Genomic DNA, 16,300 nt, shown 5'->3' on the forward strand with positions numbered 1-16,300 from the left:
AAATCAAAAACCGAACGTGCCAGGAAGACAATGAATTGTGCAATAAGTATGCTAGACAATGCATGCACTTCTTGGCCTCCATCACAATATAATGTAGAAATCACTTAATGCCCACTTTGGACAATTTTTTTTTAATTTATTTTTTTTTCAGAAGTACAAAGAAATTCTCTATATCCAACTTGTATCTAGTTCTCTAGCTGAAAAACAGGACTAAAACATCACCCCTCAAAATGAAAGCTCCTGCTTTTTTAACAAATAAATACAAACATATGAACCAAAGCCAAAACCCACATGAAAACAGTAATAAAGTTTTCTAAGACTTTCCCATTACCAAAATTTCATTTCTATGAACACCTCAGAGAACAAAATAATCTCCATAAATGCGGACCACAACAGCGAATTGCACTAGCTATTTGATTCTTCCCCTGGAAAATCAAGAACAAGAGATGCTTCTGCTTTTATCATTATACACAGGAATAAGAGTATAAGGCCGCTTATTTTAACAAAACCCCAATGAAAAGAGAGAAGAATATTGAAACCATCAACTCCCTGCACTTAATAGCAAAACACGAGCCTCATCAGGGACGCTGATACGTCATATACACCAATTCTAGTTTGGAGTTTGGATAAAAAAAGTGAGTTTTTCCGGTATATGCTATGATACAACAGCAAACGGTAGATGTCATGGATTACTACTGTAGCCGCCTTCTAAAGTTCCTGGTGGTGCCTTGGTATGTTTTAACAAGAAGACCCACTCCGATTCCAATTCCCAGACAAATGCTAAGGCCAATGCCAACTCCCACTCTCACCCCGGCATTGAACCATGAAAGTTCTCCATCTTCACCTTCCATGTATGCGGTCCCCTCATACATATGATAGTCTTCGCTCTCTGGTTTGTGGTGCGGGTATTCTGCCGCCTGCAGAGCAAGGAGAAACGTGAAAAGAAGGATTATGTGTAGCAAATTGAGTAGCGCATTTGACTGCCTATTAAGAGGCATATATTTCTGGTAGCTACTCTAGAAACTTACACACAGATGCTGATAGATTATCTATACAGCCAACTGAATTTTTAAAGTTCAATCAAGAACAGAAGCCTAGCAGAAGAAGCAGCATCAAACCTACTGAATTTTTAAATTTCAATCAAGAACAGAAGCCTAGCAGAAGAAGCAGCATCAAATCAAGCTAAACTAACTGCATATATCTTATTCAGAAACTACATGACCAGATTACTAAGATTACTTAGCAGTTGTGTCACCTAATCCAGCTAACCAATGTGACAAGAAAGTTCATCATAAGAAAATGAAACTCTTCTACATCTTGTCTTTAGTAGGGTACAAGTACAAGCACTCAAGTAGCAATCCCAGAAAAAAAAGAAAAAACAAATTCTAGATGGAAGGTAATGTTTAATTTCACTAAGAACTCATTCAGGACAGAGGGCATAGGAAATACGAATATAACATGTAGAGGATGGGCAGCAGAGAGATGACCCCTATCCTTACAGTAAAGCTTGTAAATAACAAAGAACCTGTGCTTTGAATCAATGGTAAGTTCGGATCAATCAATCCACAATACCATCTGTGATCATTTTTTAGACTTATTCGATGATTAAATTTGCAATGGCAGATTATATGCAACGAGGGGTGTAAAGTTCTCATCACCCCCTCCTTTTTTGGGTGTTGGATGAACTAAGAACCCAATGTTGTCTGCAACAACATCTGGGCTGCATTTTTGGGGCTTACACAATATATATATATATATATATATAAAGCATGAAAATGATCAGATAAACATAATGTTGAAGAATTCTAGGGATTTGTTCCTATTAGGTTGTTTCCAAATAAAGGGTTAAGGAAGGTTGTTTCCTATTATCTCTCTAGTTTTAATTCTGTGATCTTTTCCTTAAATTAAGGAATTGTTAGTTTCTATATTTGTGGAGAATCATTGACAGCCCTGTAGTCAAGCTTCTCTATAAAAGGCCTTTGCCTTTCACGTAATAAACTATCAGAGGAGAATTTTCTTCTATATTTCTTCATGGTATCAGAGCGCCGGTAACGATGCTCCCTGTTAACCGTGTCTTTGTTCCTCTCCTCTCTCTCTAATATTGTTTCTCTCCATATACGCTCTCAGCGATTTAGAACTGCAGCACCGCTGTCCAGCGCTGCAGCACTCTTCCACACCGCCTCTTCCCAGTTTTTATGGCGGGCAGACCTCCAACGTTTCCCTGGGGAACGGCCATGACCGGCACCAAAGGGAATGACGGCTCGGAGACCTCGGTCCCCTTGCAGCCAACCCCAATGATGGCTGCCACAGTTCATGTCCCTTACTCAGATAATTCTTCTCTCCAAACCACCTATCATAAACTCAACAGAAAAAATTACCTGTCATGGTCGCGATCTGTGGAGATGGTTATTCGAGGAAAATGCAAGTATGGCTATCTTGATGGATCTACCAAGAAACCTGAAGAGTCAGATTCATCTTTCCAGACTTGGGATGCTCAGAATTCAATGGTAATGGCTTGGTTAATCAACTCCATGGATGAGAAGATTAGCGAAAGCTTTATGTGTTACACAACTGCCAAACACATGTGGGAGGCAGCCAAGAGACAATATTCTAACCTTGAAAATTCGTCTCAATTGTTTGAATTACGCAACAAGACTCGCAATCTAACTCAAGCCGAGATGGATGTTACGACTTATTTCAATGCTCTTACAAAATTATGGCAGGAAGTAGACCTATTTAATAATGGTCATTGGTTATGTTCAGGATGCATTGAGAATTATCAAAAGATGGTGAACAAGGAAAGGATCTATGATTTTCTTTCGGGTCTTAATAAGGACGAGGATGAAGTTCGTGGGCGTCTACTTAGCTCTAAGCCACTGCCAAGTATTAAGGACATTTTTGCTGATGTTCGTAGAGAAGAAACTCGCAAACGTGATGCTTGGCACTGTAAAATCCACAACTGAGAATTCTGCCTTCTCAGCCCGCGGACCTAAAAACTCTCGTGGGGAATCTCAGAGTCAAAAGAAGAATGGCAGTCTTTGGTGCGATCACTACCAGAGATCAAACCACAGCCGGGATAAGTGCTGGAAATTGCATGGTAAACCTGATAATTGGAAGGATACTCGCAACAATAGAAGGGATTCTAGAGGTCTTCAAGCTACTACGAATACGGCATCAAGGACTAGTGACAACAAGATTCTAGAGGTCTTCAAGCTACTACCGATACGACATCAAGGACTAGTGACAACAACTTCAACTTCTCTCTAAGCAAGGAGCAAATGGAACTGCTGTCCCATATCCTACATGCCCAATCATCCAACCAGAATCAATCTATTGCCCAAGGTCAGCAGTCACAGCCAGCCTCGGGTACCTCACTTTTGGCCCAAAAAGGTACTTTCATGACTGCTCTAAGCGGCTTATCTAAAATGACTGAACCCTGGGTGATAGATTCCGGGGCTACGGATCATATGACAGGTTGTGCGAATCTCTTCTGTTCTTATAAACCTAGTCTAGGGAATTTGAAAATTAAGATTGCAGATGGTTCTCTTGCAACGGTGGCTGGTATCGGTACCATTAATATTAGTCCTCAAATAACACTCAAAGATGCTCCATGTTCCAAAGTTATCATGCAATTTACTATCTATTAGCAAGATTACCAAAGGCCTAAATTGTACTGCCCAGTTCCCACATTCATTTTGTAAATTCAGGATATGACTTCGGGCATGACGATTGGCAGTGCTAAGGAAGACAATGGTCTCTATTACTTTGAGGAAGGAATCTCCAACAATAAACAAGCTTTGACCGCTAGTTGTGAATTTATTTCTTTATCTAGAGAACAACAAATAATGTTATGGCACTCTAGGTTAGGCCATCCTAGCTTTCAATATAAAAAACAATTGTTTCCCTCTCTTTTTTGAAATAAATATGTTTTTCAATGTGATGTTTGTCAAATTGCTAAACACCAAAGGTCGGTTTTCCCTTCTCAACCATATAAATCATCCAAACCATTTGCATTAATTCATAGTGATATATGGGGTCCTTCACGGGTACCAAATGTAACTAGAAAAAAATGGTTTAGCACATTCATTGATGATCACACACGAATTACTTGGGTTTATCTCCGAAAAGAAAAAGGCGAGGCTAAACAAACGTTCAAACACTTTCATTTGATGGTAAACAACCAGTACAGTGCAAAAATACAAATTTTACGTACTGATAGTGGGAGAGAGTACTTTAAGTCCATTCTGGGTGGGTATTTTATGGAAAATGACATTATTCACCAAAGCTCATGTGTTGATACTCCTCAACAAAATGGGGTGGCTGAAAGAAAAAACAAGCATCTTGAAAGCAGGAGTAATGCTTTATTTTTTTATATTCAATTAATATTCTGTACATAAGGCTTCTATTTATAATACAATTGTGAAAACTAAATCTCTTAAAAACATGGCCTAGAGAATAGGAAAGTTATCTGCTGAATCAAATCAAATTAGGAAACAACTTATCCTAAATCCGAAAACTGATTCTAAGCCTAAAAATCCGGGATTTCAACACTCCCCCTCAAGTTGGATCATAGATGTTTATCATGTCCAAGTCCAACTTGTTTAAGAAATCATCGAATTTTTGTCTTATGAGCCCTTTGGTGAAGATGTTGGACGTTTGGTCTTGAGTAGGAACGTAGGTCATGCAAATGATTCCCTTCTCCACTTTCTCTTTGATGAAATGTCTATCAACTTCCACATGCTTGGTTCTGTCATGTTGGACAGGATTAAGAGATATGTTAATTGCTGCATTGTTATCACAGTAGAGTTTAGCTGGGAACTCTACTGTGACTTGAAGTTCTTCTAGGAGTTTTTTCAGCCATAGTGCTTCACATATTCCTTGAGCAACTGCTCTAAACTCTGCTTCGGCACTGCTTCGAGCCACCACATTCTGCTTCTTACTCCTCCAGGTTACTAGGTTCCCCCACACAAAGGTACAATATCCTGAAGTGGATCTTCTGTCTTCAATCGAGCCAACCCAATCTGCATCTGTGTAGACTTCTATTCCCTTGCAGCCGATTTTTTTGAAGAATAGTCCTCTGCCAGGTGAGCCTTTGAGATATCTAAGTATCTTGTAAACTGCCTCCAGATGAGCTTCCCTTGGTGAGTGCATGTGTTGGCTCACCACACTTACTGCAAATGCAATGTCGGGTCTGGTATGAGACAAGTATATTAGTTTGCCTACTAGTCTTTGATATCTGTTTTTGTCAACCAGCTTTCCAGCATCTTCAGTCTTCTTTCCAGCTTCAATTGGGGTGTCACTTGGTTTTGCATTCAAGCATACCGGTCTCTGTGAGGAGATTAAGGACATATTTCCTTTGAGAGACACTGATTCCTTTCTTTGATCTAGCAACTTCCATTCCCAAGAAATACCTCATTCGCCCCAGATCTTTTACTTCAAATTCTGTGGCGAGAATCCTCTTCAACTTTTCCATTTCTGCCTCATTATCGCCGGTAAAGATTATATCATCAACATAGACTATTAGGATTGTCTTCTTCCCATCTTTGGCTTGTTTGAAGAACATAGATGATCTGATTGTCCCTGTAGATATCCTTGGTTCTTTATTACTCTGACAAACCTGTCAAACCATGCTCTTGGGGACTGCTTGAGACCATAAAGTGACCTCTTAAGTTTACATACTTGCTTCTCTTCCTGCCCTTTACTGAACCCCGGAGGTAATTCCATGTAGACTTCCTCTTCTAATTCTCCATTCAAGAAAGCATTCTTTATGTCAAGTTGGTGAAGTGACCAATCCAAATTAGATGCCAATGATAGGAGGACCCTTACTGTATTTAGCTTTGCCACAGGAGCGAATGTTTCGGTGTAGTCGATCCCATACGTTTGTGTAAAATCCTTGGCAACGACACGAGCTTTGTATCGCTCTATTGTTCCATCGGCTCTGTATTCCAGGGTAAACACCCACTTGCAACCTACTGGCTTCTTCCCTTTCGGCAGCTCCATTACCTCCCAAGTCTCCTTTTTCTTCAAGGCTCTCATTTCTTCCATGACTGCATTCCTCCACTTAGGCACGGCTAGTGCCTCCTGAATATTCTTTGGAATTTCTACACTATTGAGGTTAGAGACAAATGCTGGAAAACCAAAAGATAAGTTCTTGTGTGACACAAACTTGGAGATGGGATGAAGTATACATGAACGAGGTTTTTACCGGTGAGCAATGGGAAGATCAATATCATCAATTTCAGAAGTATTAGGAGTACATATTTCTGTGATTGACTCATTCACTTTTGGATCTATCACCGGGTTAGACTCTCTCGGTGCTTCAGAAGTGAGGTTTTCTAGTTTTTTCGGCCTCCTTGAGTAGACTAGCCATTCCTTGTTCCTTTGCATTCCCACATCTCCCCCCGAGTTTAAGTGTCCTTCTGTATATGGCATATTAGAATGAGGAGGAAGGGTGGTGTTTTCGGTTTTTGAGACAGACTCAGAAGGAAGAAGTTCAAAATCCACAAAACGATCTTCATTAGAAATCTCCCCCCTGAAGAGAAGTTTTTTGGAATAAAGGTGTGTTTTCAAAAAATGTAACATCAAGACTAACAAATACCCTTTTTGTGGAAGGATCAAAGCATTTGTAGCCCTTTTGTGTGGGAGAATAGCCAATGAAAACACACTTAGTGGCTCTCGGATCCAGCTTACTTCGGTTTTGAGGGTGAACATGGACAAATGCGGTGCAGCCAAACACCTTAAGAGGTAAGTTTACGTGTAAACGAGTAATGGGAAAGACCTTTTTAAGGGTGTTGAGTGGAGTATCAAACGAAAGGACTCGACTGGGCATTCTATTGATAAGATAGGCGGATGTCAAAATGGCATCCCCCCATAACATTTTTGGCATGTGGGCAGTGAACATCAAGGCTCAAGCCACCTCAAGCAAGTGTTTGTTTTTCCATTCGGCAACTCCATTTTGTTGTGAAGTGTCAACACATGAACTCTGGTGAATAATCCCATTTGTCATGAGAAATTCTCCTAAGATAGTGTTGAAATACTCCGTCCCATTATCTATACGCAGAATTTGGATTTTAGTTTGAAATTGTGTTTGGACCATGGAGTAAAAGGTTTTGAACACCTCACAGACATCTATTTTGTCTTTTAGGAGGTAAACCCAACAAACCCTAGAGTGATCATCAATAAACGTTACGAACCATTTTATGTGAGTACGAATAGATATACGAGAAGGACCCCATAGATCACTGTGAATCATAGTAAAAGGTTTAGAAGGTTGGTACTTTGATTTTGTAAATGAAGAACGTTGATGTTTAGCAAGCTGGCAAATCTCACACTGAAAATCATGGATACTTTTATTGGAAAAAATAGAAGGAAATAGGTTTTTCATGTACTGGAAACTAGGATGGCCCATTCTAAAGTGCCATAACATTATTTCACTATCCCTAAAAGTAGATGCAGAATCGCCAATTGCAGTTTGAAGCTGTCCACTTGCCTCAGCCTCATCTAGATAGTAGAGTCCCTCACATTCTTTAGCACTGCCAATCGTCCTCCCCGATGATAGGTGCTGAAACACACAGTGAGAAGGAAAAAATTTAGCACAACAGTTGGAGGTTTTTGTTAATTTCCTGATTGATAATAAATTGCAAGATAGGTTAGGGACATGAAGAACAGATTCTAGGGTTACGAAATCAGAGATTTTAATTGTCCCTTTTCCTGCAACTGTCGAGAGAGAACCATCTGTAATTTTTACTTTGACATTGCCGGCACAAGGTGAGTATGTGGAAAAAATTTTGTAATTGCTGGTCATATAGTCAGATGCGCCAGAATCGATAATCCAGGAAATTCTGTTTTGGGAAACAGTATTCAGGGCCTTCAGAAAGTTACCTCTGTGGGCTAGAGAACTAGTGGACACATTATTGGAGGACTGACCAGTAGATTGGAAATTTGAGAACATTTTGTAAAGCTATTCCATCTGTTCATGACTGAATGGAGTTTTTGCTTTAGACTCGCCGCTATCAACATCTGTTTTCCTCTCCTTCTGATCATCAACCAAGGCTTGATATCCTCGATTTTTGTTCATCTGCCGTGGCTTCCAATCCGGTGGTTTGCCGTGCAATTTCCAACATGTATCCTTAGTGTGACCGGTCTTGTGACAGTGCTCGCACCATGGTTTTTTCCTTTGCTGACTCTAGCCTGGTCCATTTGGTCCCCTTTTTGTCATCAATGCAGATGTTTCTGGTCCAGAACCAATCGGCACAGTGGAGGCAGGGAGTTTCGGCATCACCTTGTGCCTATTCTCTTCTCGTCGTACCTCTAAAAAAACTTCACGGATTGAGGGCAAAGGTCTTCGGCCTAGGATTCTTCCTCTCACTTCATCTAATTCTCGGTTGAGCCTAGCCAGAAATTCAAAGACTCATTCTGCAGCCTCTTCTTAAATCTTACAGTGTCTCCAGGGCATTCCCAATCTTCTTCATAACTCAGATCGAGTTCTTGCCAGAGAGCCTTCATCTTTGTGTAGTATTCGGTAACTTCCTTTTCCTCTTGTTTCATTTGCCATAACCGAGTCTTAATCTCGAATATTTAGGAAGAGTTTTCCACATCAGAGTATGTCTCTCTCACAGCATCCCAGACATCCTTTGCAGTAGGAAGAAACATATGGGTTTTTCCGATTGAGGGCTTCATCGAGTTGACCAGCCATGCGGTTGCCATCGAGTTTTCTGACTTCCACTTATGAAAGGAGGCATCGGTAGAGGATGGCTTCTTGGTTTCTCTCGTGAGATATCCCAACTTGCCTTTTCCATCGATCACCAGTTTGATCGATTGAGCCCATTCGAGAAAATTCTTCCCGTTGAGTTTCTCAACCGTGAACTGGAAAGTGGAATTCTCGGACCCACTCGACATCATGGTTTTGGAGACCGCCGTCTCCGTTTCGCCCGTGATCGTTGAGGACGTTGAATCCACCATTGAATGCCAAGGTTAGAGATTCCTCGGCTCTGATACCATGAAAGCAGGAATAATGCTTTCTGTTTTTTATATTCAATTAATATTTTGTACATAGGGCTTCTATTTATAATACAATTGTGAAAACTAAATCTCCTAAAATCGTGGCCTAGAGAATAGTAAAGTTATCTGCTGAATCAAATCAAATCAGGAAACAACTTATCCTAAATCCGGAAACTGATTCTAAGCCTAAAAATCTGGAATCTCAACACATCTCTTAGAAGTAGCTCATTCCATTATGTTTGCTAATAATGTCCCTAAATATTTTTAGGGTGATTCTATTCTTACAGCTTGCTATCTTATAAACCGTCTTCCTACCCGGGTTCTCAACTACAAAATACCTTCTCAGTTCTTCCTTCAATACTACCCACAAACAAGGTCAGTAAGTTCGTTACCCCTCAAAGTGTTTGGTTGTAAGTCTTTTGTTCATGTTCATGATCATAACCGAAGCAAACTAGATCCCTGAGCTTTACCTTGTATTTTTCCTTGGGTATTCAGCCACTCAAAAGGGGTACTGTTGCTATTCCCCGGAAAAACGCAAATACTTTGTCACCATGGATGTCACTTTTTTTAAAAACCAACCCTTTTACCACAAAAATATGCTTCAGGGGGAGATTGGGGATGAAGCCGTTTTTTGGGAACCCACACCAAGCCCTATCCTACCTCTTCCAGCCGACCCCCCCACACCAACCGAACAAACAGCTGATCCACCCACTCCAGCCGAGCAAACACAAGAATCCACACCAGCCACAAATGACCTAGAGTCTGCCATAAACAATGACAACTCTAGGAAAGGGGGAGATTCCCAACAGCAACGTGAGTTACGTGTTTATTCTCGGAGAAAAGCCTTACAAAGAAAAGAGAACGTTGTGGACCTACAGCCTTGCCATGAATCAGAACCGAATTCATCACCTGAGGTTAGTGATCTTGATTGTCCTATTGCTGTGAGAAAAGGAGTTCGTTCTTGTACTCAGCATCCTATTTCCAATTATGTTTCCTACAGTCATTTTCACCTTCTCTCCAAGCGTTTATTACTAACCTGTCAGAAGAGAAGATTCCTAGAGATATACAGGAGGCTTTGAGGATTCCAGAATGGAGAAAGGCGGTTATAGAGGAAATACAAGCTCTTGAAAAGAATCAAACTTGGAATCTCGTAGAGAAACCTGAAGGGAAAGCTTCAGTAGGGTGCAAATGGGTGTTTACTGTGAAGTATCGATCTGATGGGACGATTGAGAGATACAAAGCAAGACTGGTTGCAAAGGGCTTCACTCAGACATATGGTACTGATTACAAAGAGACTTTTGCCCCCGTTGCCAAGCTCAATACAGTCAGAGTACTTCTATCTCTTGCAGCAAACCTGGATTGGGATCTACAACAACTTGACGTGAAAAATGCCTTCCTCAACGGTGATTTGGAAGAGGAAGTCTACATGAATCTTCCACCGGGATTTGACAAAGACATGAAGAAAGGGAAAGTCTGCAGACTAAACAAAGCTCTCTATGGTTTGAAGCAGTCCCCAAGGGCCTGGTTTGACAGATTCACAAAGGCGGTCGTACAACAGGGGTATAGCTCATACCGACCATACCCTCTTTTATCGACACAAAGATGGTAAGAGTACAATTCTTATTGTCTATGTGGATGACATAATTTTGACAAGAAACGATACAATGGAGATGACAAGACTGAAAACCAGATTAGCAGCTAAATTCGAGATAAAAGATCTTGGACCATTACGGTACTTTTTTGGTATGGAGGTTGCTAGAAACAAGAAAGGAATATCAGTCACTCAAAGAAAGTATGTCTTGGATCTGTTAAAGGAAACAGGGATGCTAGGCTGTAAACCAGTAGACACACGTATGGACTCCACAACAAAGATAGGAGAGAAGAAAGATGGAACTCCTGTTGATACTGGGAGATACCAGCGACTAGTTGGAAAGCTCATCTATCTATCTTTCCCACACCAGACCAGATATTGCATTCGTTGTGAGTGTTGTTAGTCAGTACATGCACGCTCCTTGCGAAGAACACATGGAGGCTGTACTCCGAATCCTAAAGTACCTCAAAGGATTGCCTAATAAAGGTTTGTTTTTCAGCAGGAATGAGTCCAGGAGTATTGAGGGATTCACTGATGCAGATTGGGCAGGTTCTATTAAAGACAAGAGGTCTACTTCAGGGTATTGTACGTTTGTATGGGGCAATCTGGTTACTTGGCGAAGCAAGAAACAAACAGTTGTGGTCCGGAGCAGTGCTGAGGTTGAATTTCGAGCCGTGGCTCGGTATTTGTGAAATGCTATGGCTGAAACTATTGCTTGAAGAATTGGAGATGAAAATAAATCTCCCTCTAAAGATTTACTGTGATAATAAGGCGGCCATAAGTATTTCCCATAATCTAGTCCATCATGATCGAACAAAACATGTGGAAGTGGATGGACACTTTATCAAAGAAAAAATTGAGGATGGTATATTGTGCATAACCTATGTGTCTACTGGTGATCAAGTTGCAGATGTACTAACAAAAGCTCTAGCTAGCAAGATATTCGAAAGACAGATTGACAAGCTGGGCATGTTGAATCTTGGAAACCCAACTTGAGGGGGAGTGTTGAAGAATTTCCCGGTTCTTGTTCCCTATTTTTTAGGGATTTTTTCCTATTAGGTTGTTTCCAAATAAAGGGATAAGGAAGGTTGTTTCCTATTATCTCTCTAGTTTTAATTCAGTGATCTTTTCCTTAAATTAAGGAATTGTTAGTTTCTATATTTGTGGAGAATCATTGACAGCCCTGTAGTCAAGTTTCTCTGTATAAGGCCTTTGCCTTTCACGTAATAAACTATCAGAGGAGAATTTTCTTCTATATTTCTTCACATAATAGTAATATAACTTGGAAATCCGCAAATAAAAATCCGGCAACATCACTTTAAGTTGCAATTATCTGGTAGAGAAAATAAATACCTGCAAAGCTAGCTCGGAAGGAGCTTCTTTCTGGTCTTCTGTTGCATCATACTCTGGTATTGAATCTAACAACAACTTCCTTGTATGCTTCTTCCTAGAACTATGTTGCAGCGTCTTTGTTAAGATAATTGGCGTCCCAAAGAATGACCCGGTAATATAGACCTCAATTGTTGGCGAAGCCGATTCTGCACCCAGCAATTGCTTCCCTTTGAGAAAGCCAGCATCGGCAATTATGTTTGATTCACAATCCATGCTCCATATTTGGCCATGCGGATTTGCTTCTCCAGTGAAACCATTACTATCACACAATTCCAAAACCCCGGATAGCACAAGAACATCCTTGTCAAAGACCTCAAATTTCACACTTCCAGTAATCCTTATACTGTCAGTGCTTATGAATGTAACTTCTTCAGATTTCTTATCTAACCGATCCCTTCGAAGAAGGGTTGGGGATGCTTCCCCATCCGAATATATGCTAGTTCTAACACCATTAACTTCGAGAAGGGTGTCAGGATCCAGCGGAACATGATTCAAGGTGAGGTACTCAGGAGTGGAATCGTCGATCTCGCAATTGCTAATTCTAACATAAAACACTTTTAAATCAAGCCAAGGCAATGACACCTTAATGTTGGGTTTATGAGAGGAGTGAATCCCAGGAGCGTGTCCATTATCTGTTGGCCCATTTCCATTTGAAGTTTCATAAGAACTCTCCATAACACTCTCAAGATTTTGACTCTCCTCAACAGCTTCCTTCAATTTCAACTAAATGATTTGAGATATTCCATAAGAACAGAACTCAAATCCTGCATCAATGTTAATGAAATGAAATTACACCACTATGCAAGATTTATTTGGACATAGAATAACCAAAGAGAGGCTAAAGAAAAAGGCATAATTATGCTCGAACTACCCTAAAGAGAGGAATACGCAAGATAACAATTAAAAGAAACAAACCTCCTAATATGTCATTATAAGAGAAATAAGCAATCCATTAGAGATATTGTCCCGTTTATTTCACCGATTCGAGTTTACTACAGTAAAAAACTCTAAGAAACAGTCACATCTAACTTTTTTGTTACAGTAAAAAGCTCTCACATAAAATCACATCTCAACTCGAATTAGCGAACTAAACTAGCCCTAAAATAGTAAGAGATAGTACTCATATCAATAAAAAGGAAATCCATGAAAACAAAGAACGAGAACAAAATAAGAGAAGCCAAAGATGTAAGCTTTAGTTTCCAATAAGAATCCAATAAAGCAACAAACGGCATTTGGTCAGCAAGAGGAAGAAAGAAAACCACTGACAAAAAGAGAGAGCAAGACCGGGAGATAAAATAAGGGATAAGGAGATGGAAAATACCAGAAAGATCCAAAAATCAGAAGCTTCATGAAACAAATATCTGATGGTCAAAACCAAAGCATCAGTCTCACCGACCTACTTTCCAAACAAATTGACAACCAAAAATATACTAACCAATTCAGAAATGAAACCCCAAATTCAATAGAATCCTTGGTTTTTGAAAATGTAAACCTCTGGAAAGATAAATTTATCTTTTAACTCTTCAGAAATAAAAACACCACCAAATTAAACTTATTATCGGAATTGATTGTCCTGCTAAATAACTTATCACCGACCACAACCATAAAAAGGATAAACAGAATAAAAGGGGGGAAAAATCTTACAAATCCCAAAATAGCCGGTGATAAACGACGCATTAACCACACGTCATACAAAAAAAAAAAAAAAAAAAAAAAAAAAAAAAAAAAAAAATTTTTTTTCATTGTTTATTGCTACCCAGAAGCTTTTTTTCTTTTCTTTATATACTCACCAGAAAGAAATTCATAACCCCCAATCTTTTTGCCTGTCCTTGTAAAGTATCCAAATAACCGAAATTCGAGGTTCTCGTGAGTGATTTCAACCGTTTCCACAAAACCAGAAACAAAGAGCTTTATTGACAAAAGAAAGAAGAACGAATCAAAGAGCTCAATTTTGGGTGGATGGGAAATGGATTTCGTTGATTGGCTTTCAATTTGCGAAATGGGAATCGACCCAAGTTCCCAAATTATCCAGAGAATGGTGGGTTAATCCTCAATTTTATCGAAGCAGTGTCAGAAGCTTTGAAAAATTAATTAAAGGAAAAACAAAAATATTAAATAAAATATTAATTTGAGGCAGGGTCAATGCTGTGTATCTGATATTCTTCAGATCTTATCCTATAAGGAAGAAGAGTCACAGTGTAATTGAAAATGACGTCCCGTTCAAGCCTTTTTGGCACCTCTGAATCGATGGAGGAGAGAAGATACTTTAGAAAAGCTTTCGTCAAATCTTCTCCCTATTGTTATATTAGAAAATGTCATATATTATATCTGTGGATACATACGGTAAGTTCCATGATCATACGGTCCGGCGAATGTAATTTTCTTTCTACGTAGTATACGTGTAATATGTAATATGGCACACTTGTACATGTAATTTTTATTTTTCGTGTGTCCGTATAATTACACGTATTAGATTATATTTATTAAGTATTATATTATATTAAGATAAGTGTTACACAGATAAAAATAATGTTACACGAACATAACAAAAATTACATTTGCTGAATTGATCCGTCATATTAAGACAATCCCTTTGTTCGGCAAATAAAGGCGATTGGGCTTGTCCTTGATGCTTTTGAGTTAGGTAATTTGAGTGTATATTTTGAGTTGAATTTGAGTTGAAGTTGTAATTTGAGTTTGTGTTTGGTTGTGTACATTTGAATTATGCTTTAAGATAAAAATCTTTTTTGAGTTTGTGTTTGAGTAAGTCAAAACTTAAATTTATTTTTAGTTAGTATTTTAATAAAAACTCAATGCTGATGAAAAATTTTAATAGGGTATATGGGTCTAGTTTTATTCGTATTTCCGTTGTCAGCGCATAGAAAAAAATCATCTCAATCAGAATTAAAACGAAAAAATTATAGCATTTTTAAGAATATAAAAAATACTATTTGGCCCCGTTCATTTCGTTGATTCGAGTTTAGAATTTGAGTTTTGCTACAGTAAAAAACTCTCACAAACAATCACATCTAACTTTTTTACTACAGTAAAAAGCTCTCACATAAAATCACATTTCAACTTAAATTAAAAACTCGAATCAGCGAACTAAACGGACTCAAGTTTGAACTTGAGTTTGAACTCGAGTTTAGAACTAAAACTCGAGTTTAAGTTTTCTTTTTAACTCGAGTTCAGAAACTCGAACTCAAGTTGAGATGTGACTTTATGTGAGAACTTTTTACTGTAACAAAAAAGTTAGATGTGATTGTTTGTGAGAACTTTTTCTATAAAAAAACTTAAATTCTAAACTCGAATCAACAAAGTGAACGGGGCCTAAATTTTCATTCAAAAACTAACTCTCCGGACAACTCCAAAAGCATGTGGATCCCACACCCCAAATCTCGAGTTATCGCGACTCAGGATCAATAGAAGCCTCATAATATTTGACCATGTTTAAAGCTTTGATGGTTTTTTTTTTTTTTAATTAAAAAAAAAATATCTTCCCCCCTCTCCGGTGGCAATCGACTTAATTGTAGGAGATATCCATATCAGCGTTACTAACGATCCAAGGAAAGCCCAAAGCTTGACAAAAAGTGATCATAGACGAAATCTCAGGTGGCTTGGCCATTGAGCCATTCCAAACTCAGAAAGAAATCGTCACTTTAGTCCCTCTTTGCGCTCCGAGTATGCGTGATGGTGTTCCTTTAGATTTTCTCTTCCTTTTCAAGAGTCGCTATCATTTAGGATTTTTAGTTTTTTTTTTTTTGTTTTTGTTTTTTTTACAGCGAATTTTAGTAATTTTGGGTTACAATTGGATTTTCGTACACCTTTGGTTAAAAATTAGATGGATATTTTCAATTGGACTAAATTTGTTAGTAAATTAGGTCTCATTTAGTTCGTGAATATGAATTCTTAATTTGAATTGAGATATAATTTTGTGTGAGAACTTTTCACTGTAACAGAAAAAGTTAAATATGATTTTTTATGAGGATTTTTGACCGTAACAAAACTAGAATTGAAAACTCAAATTGGTTAAATGAACGAGACTCAAGAATTATAGGATGGATGACACTGTTAAAATTAAAAGATCACATACTAATTAACTAGTTACTTAAATGCTCACAGACTAATAATACTAATTACTCTAAATACAAATAAGATTATGCAATGAAAAGACAAATATGATAACTAAGGGGTTGTTATTTTATAACGAAACTCTAAAAAAGTTTGAACTCGAGTTACAACTTTATTCAAGTTCATGTTCTTTTGTAAAATGTGAATTTGAACTCGAGTTTGGGGCTAAACTCGAGTTTTTCCCCT

General features: G+C 38.6%; 1 protein-coding gene across 2 annotated transcripts; it reads right to left on the minus strand.

Annotated features, from left to right (window-relative positions):
- Window positions 1–14,242, minus strand: LOC21410054 (uncharacterized protein At1g01500). Of its 2 annotated transcripts, XM_024173156.1 has the most exons (4): window positions 13,774–14,242; window positions 13,305–13,344; window positions 11,945–12,747; window positions 1–917 (listed from the first exon to the last, which is right to left on the minus strand). In XM_024173156.1, the coding sequence occupies exons 3-4, from the start codon at window positions 12,656–12,658 to the stop codon at window positions 693–695; spliced, it is 939 nt and encodes a 312-aa protein (XP_024028924.1). In that variant the 5' UTR covers window positions 12,659–12,747; window positions 13,305–13,344; window positions 13,774–14,242; the 3' UTR covers window positions 1–692. The 2 variants fall into 2 exon arrangements, with proteins under 2 accessions (XP_024028924.1, XP_010107849.1); XM_010109547.2 differs by lacking the exon at window positions 13,305–13,344.
- Between the last annotated feature and the right edge of the window lie 2,058 nt (window positions 14,243–16,300).

The sequence above is a fragment of the Morus notabilis genome, unplaced genomic scaffold (genome assembly GCF_000414095.1).
Source record: "Morus notabilis unplaced genomic scaffold, ASM41409v2 Scaffold45, whole genome shotgun sequence".
NCBI classification, from domain to species: domain Eukaryota; kingdom Viridiplantae; phylum Streptophyta; class Magnoliopsida; order Rosales; family Moraceae; genus Morus; species Morus notabilis.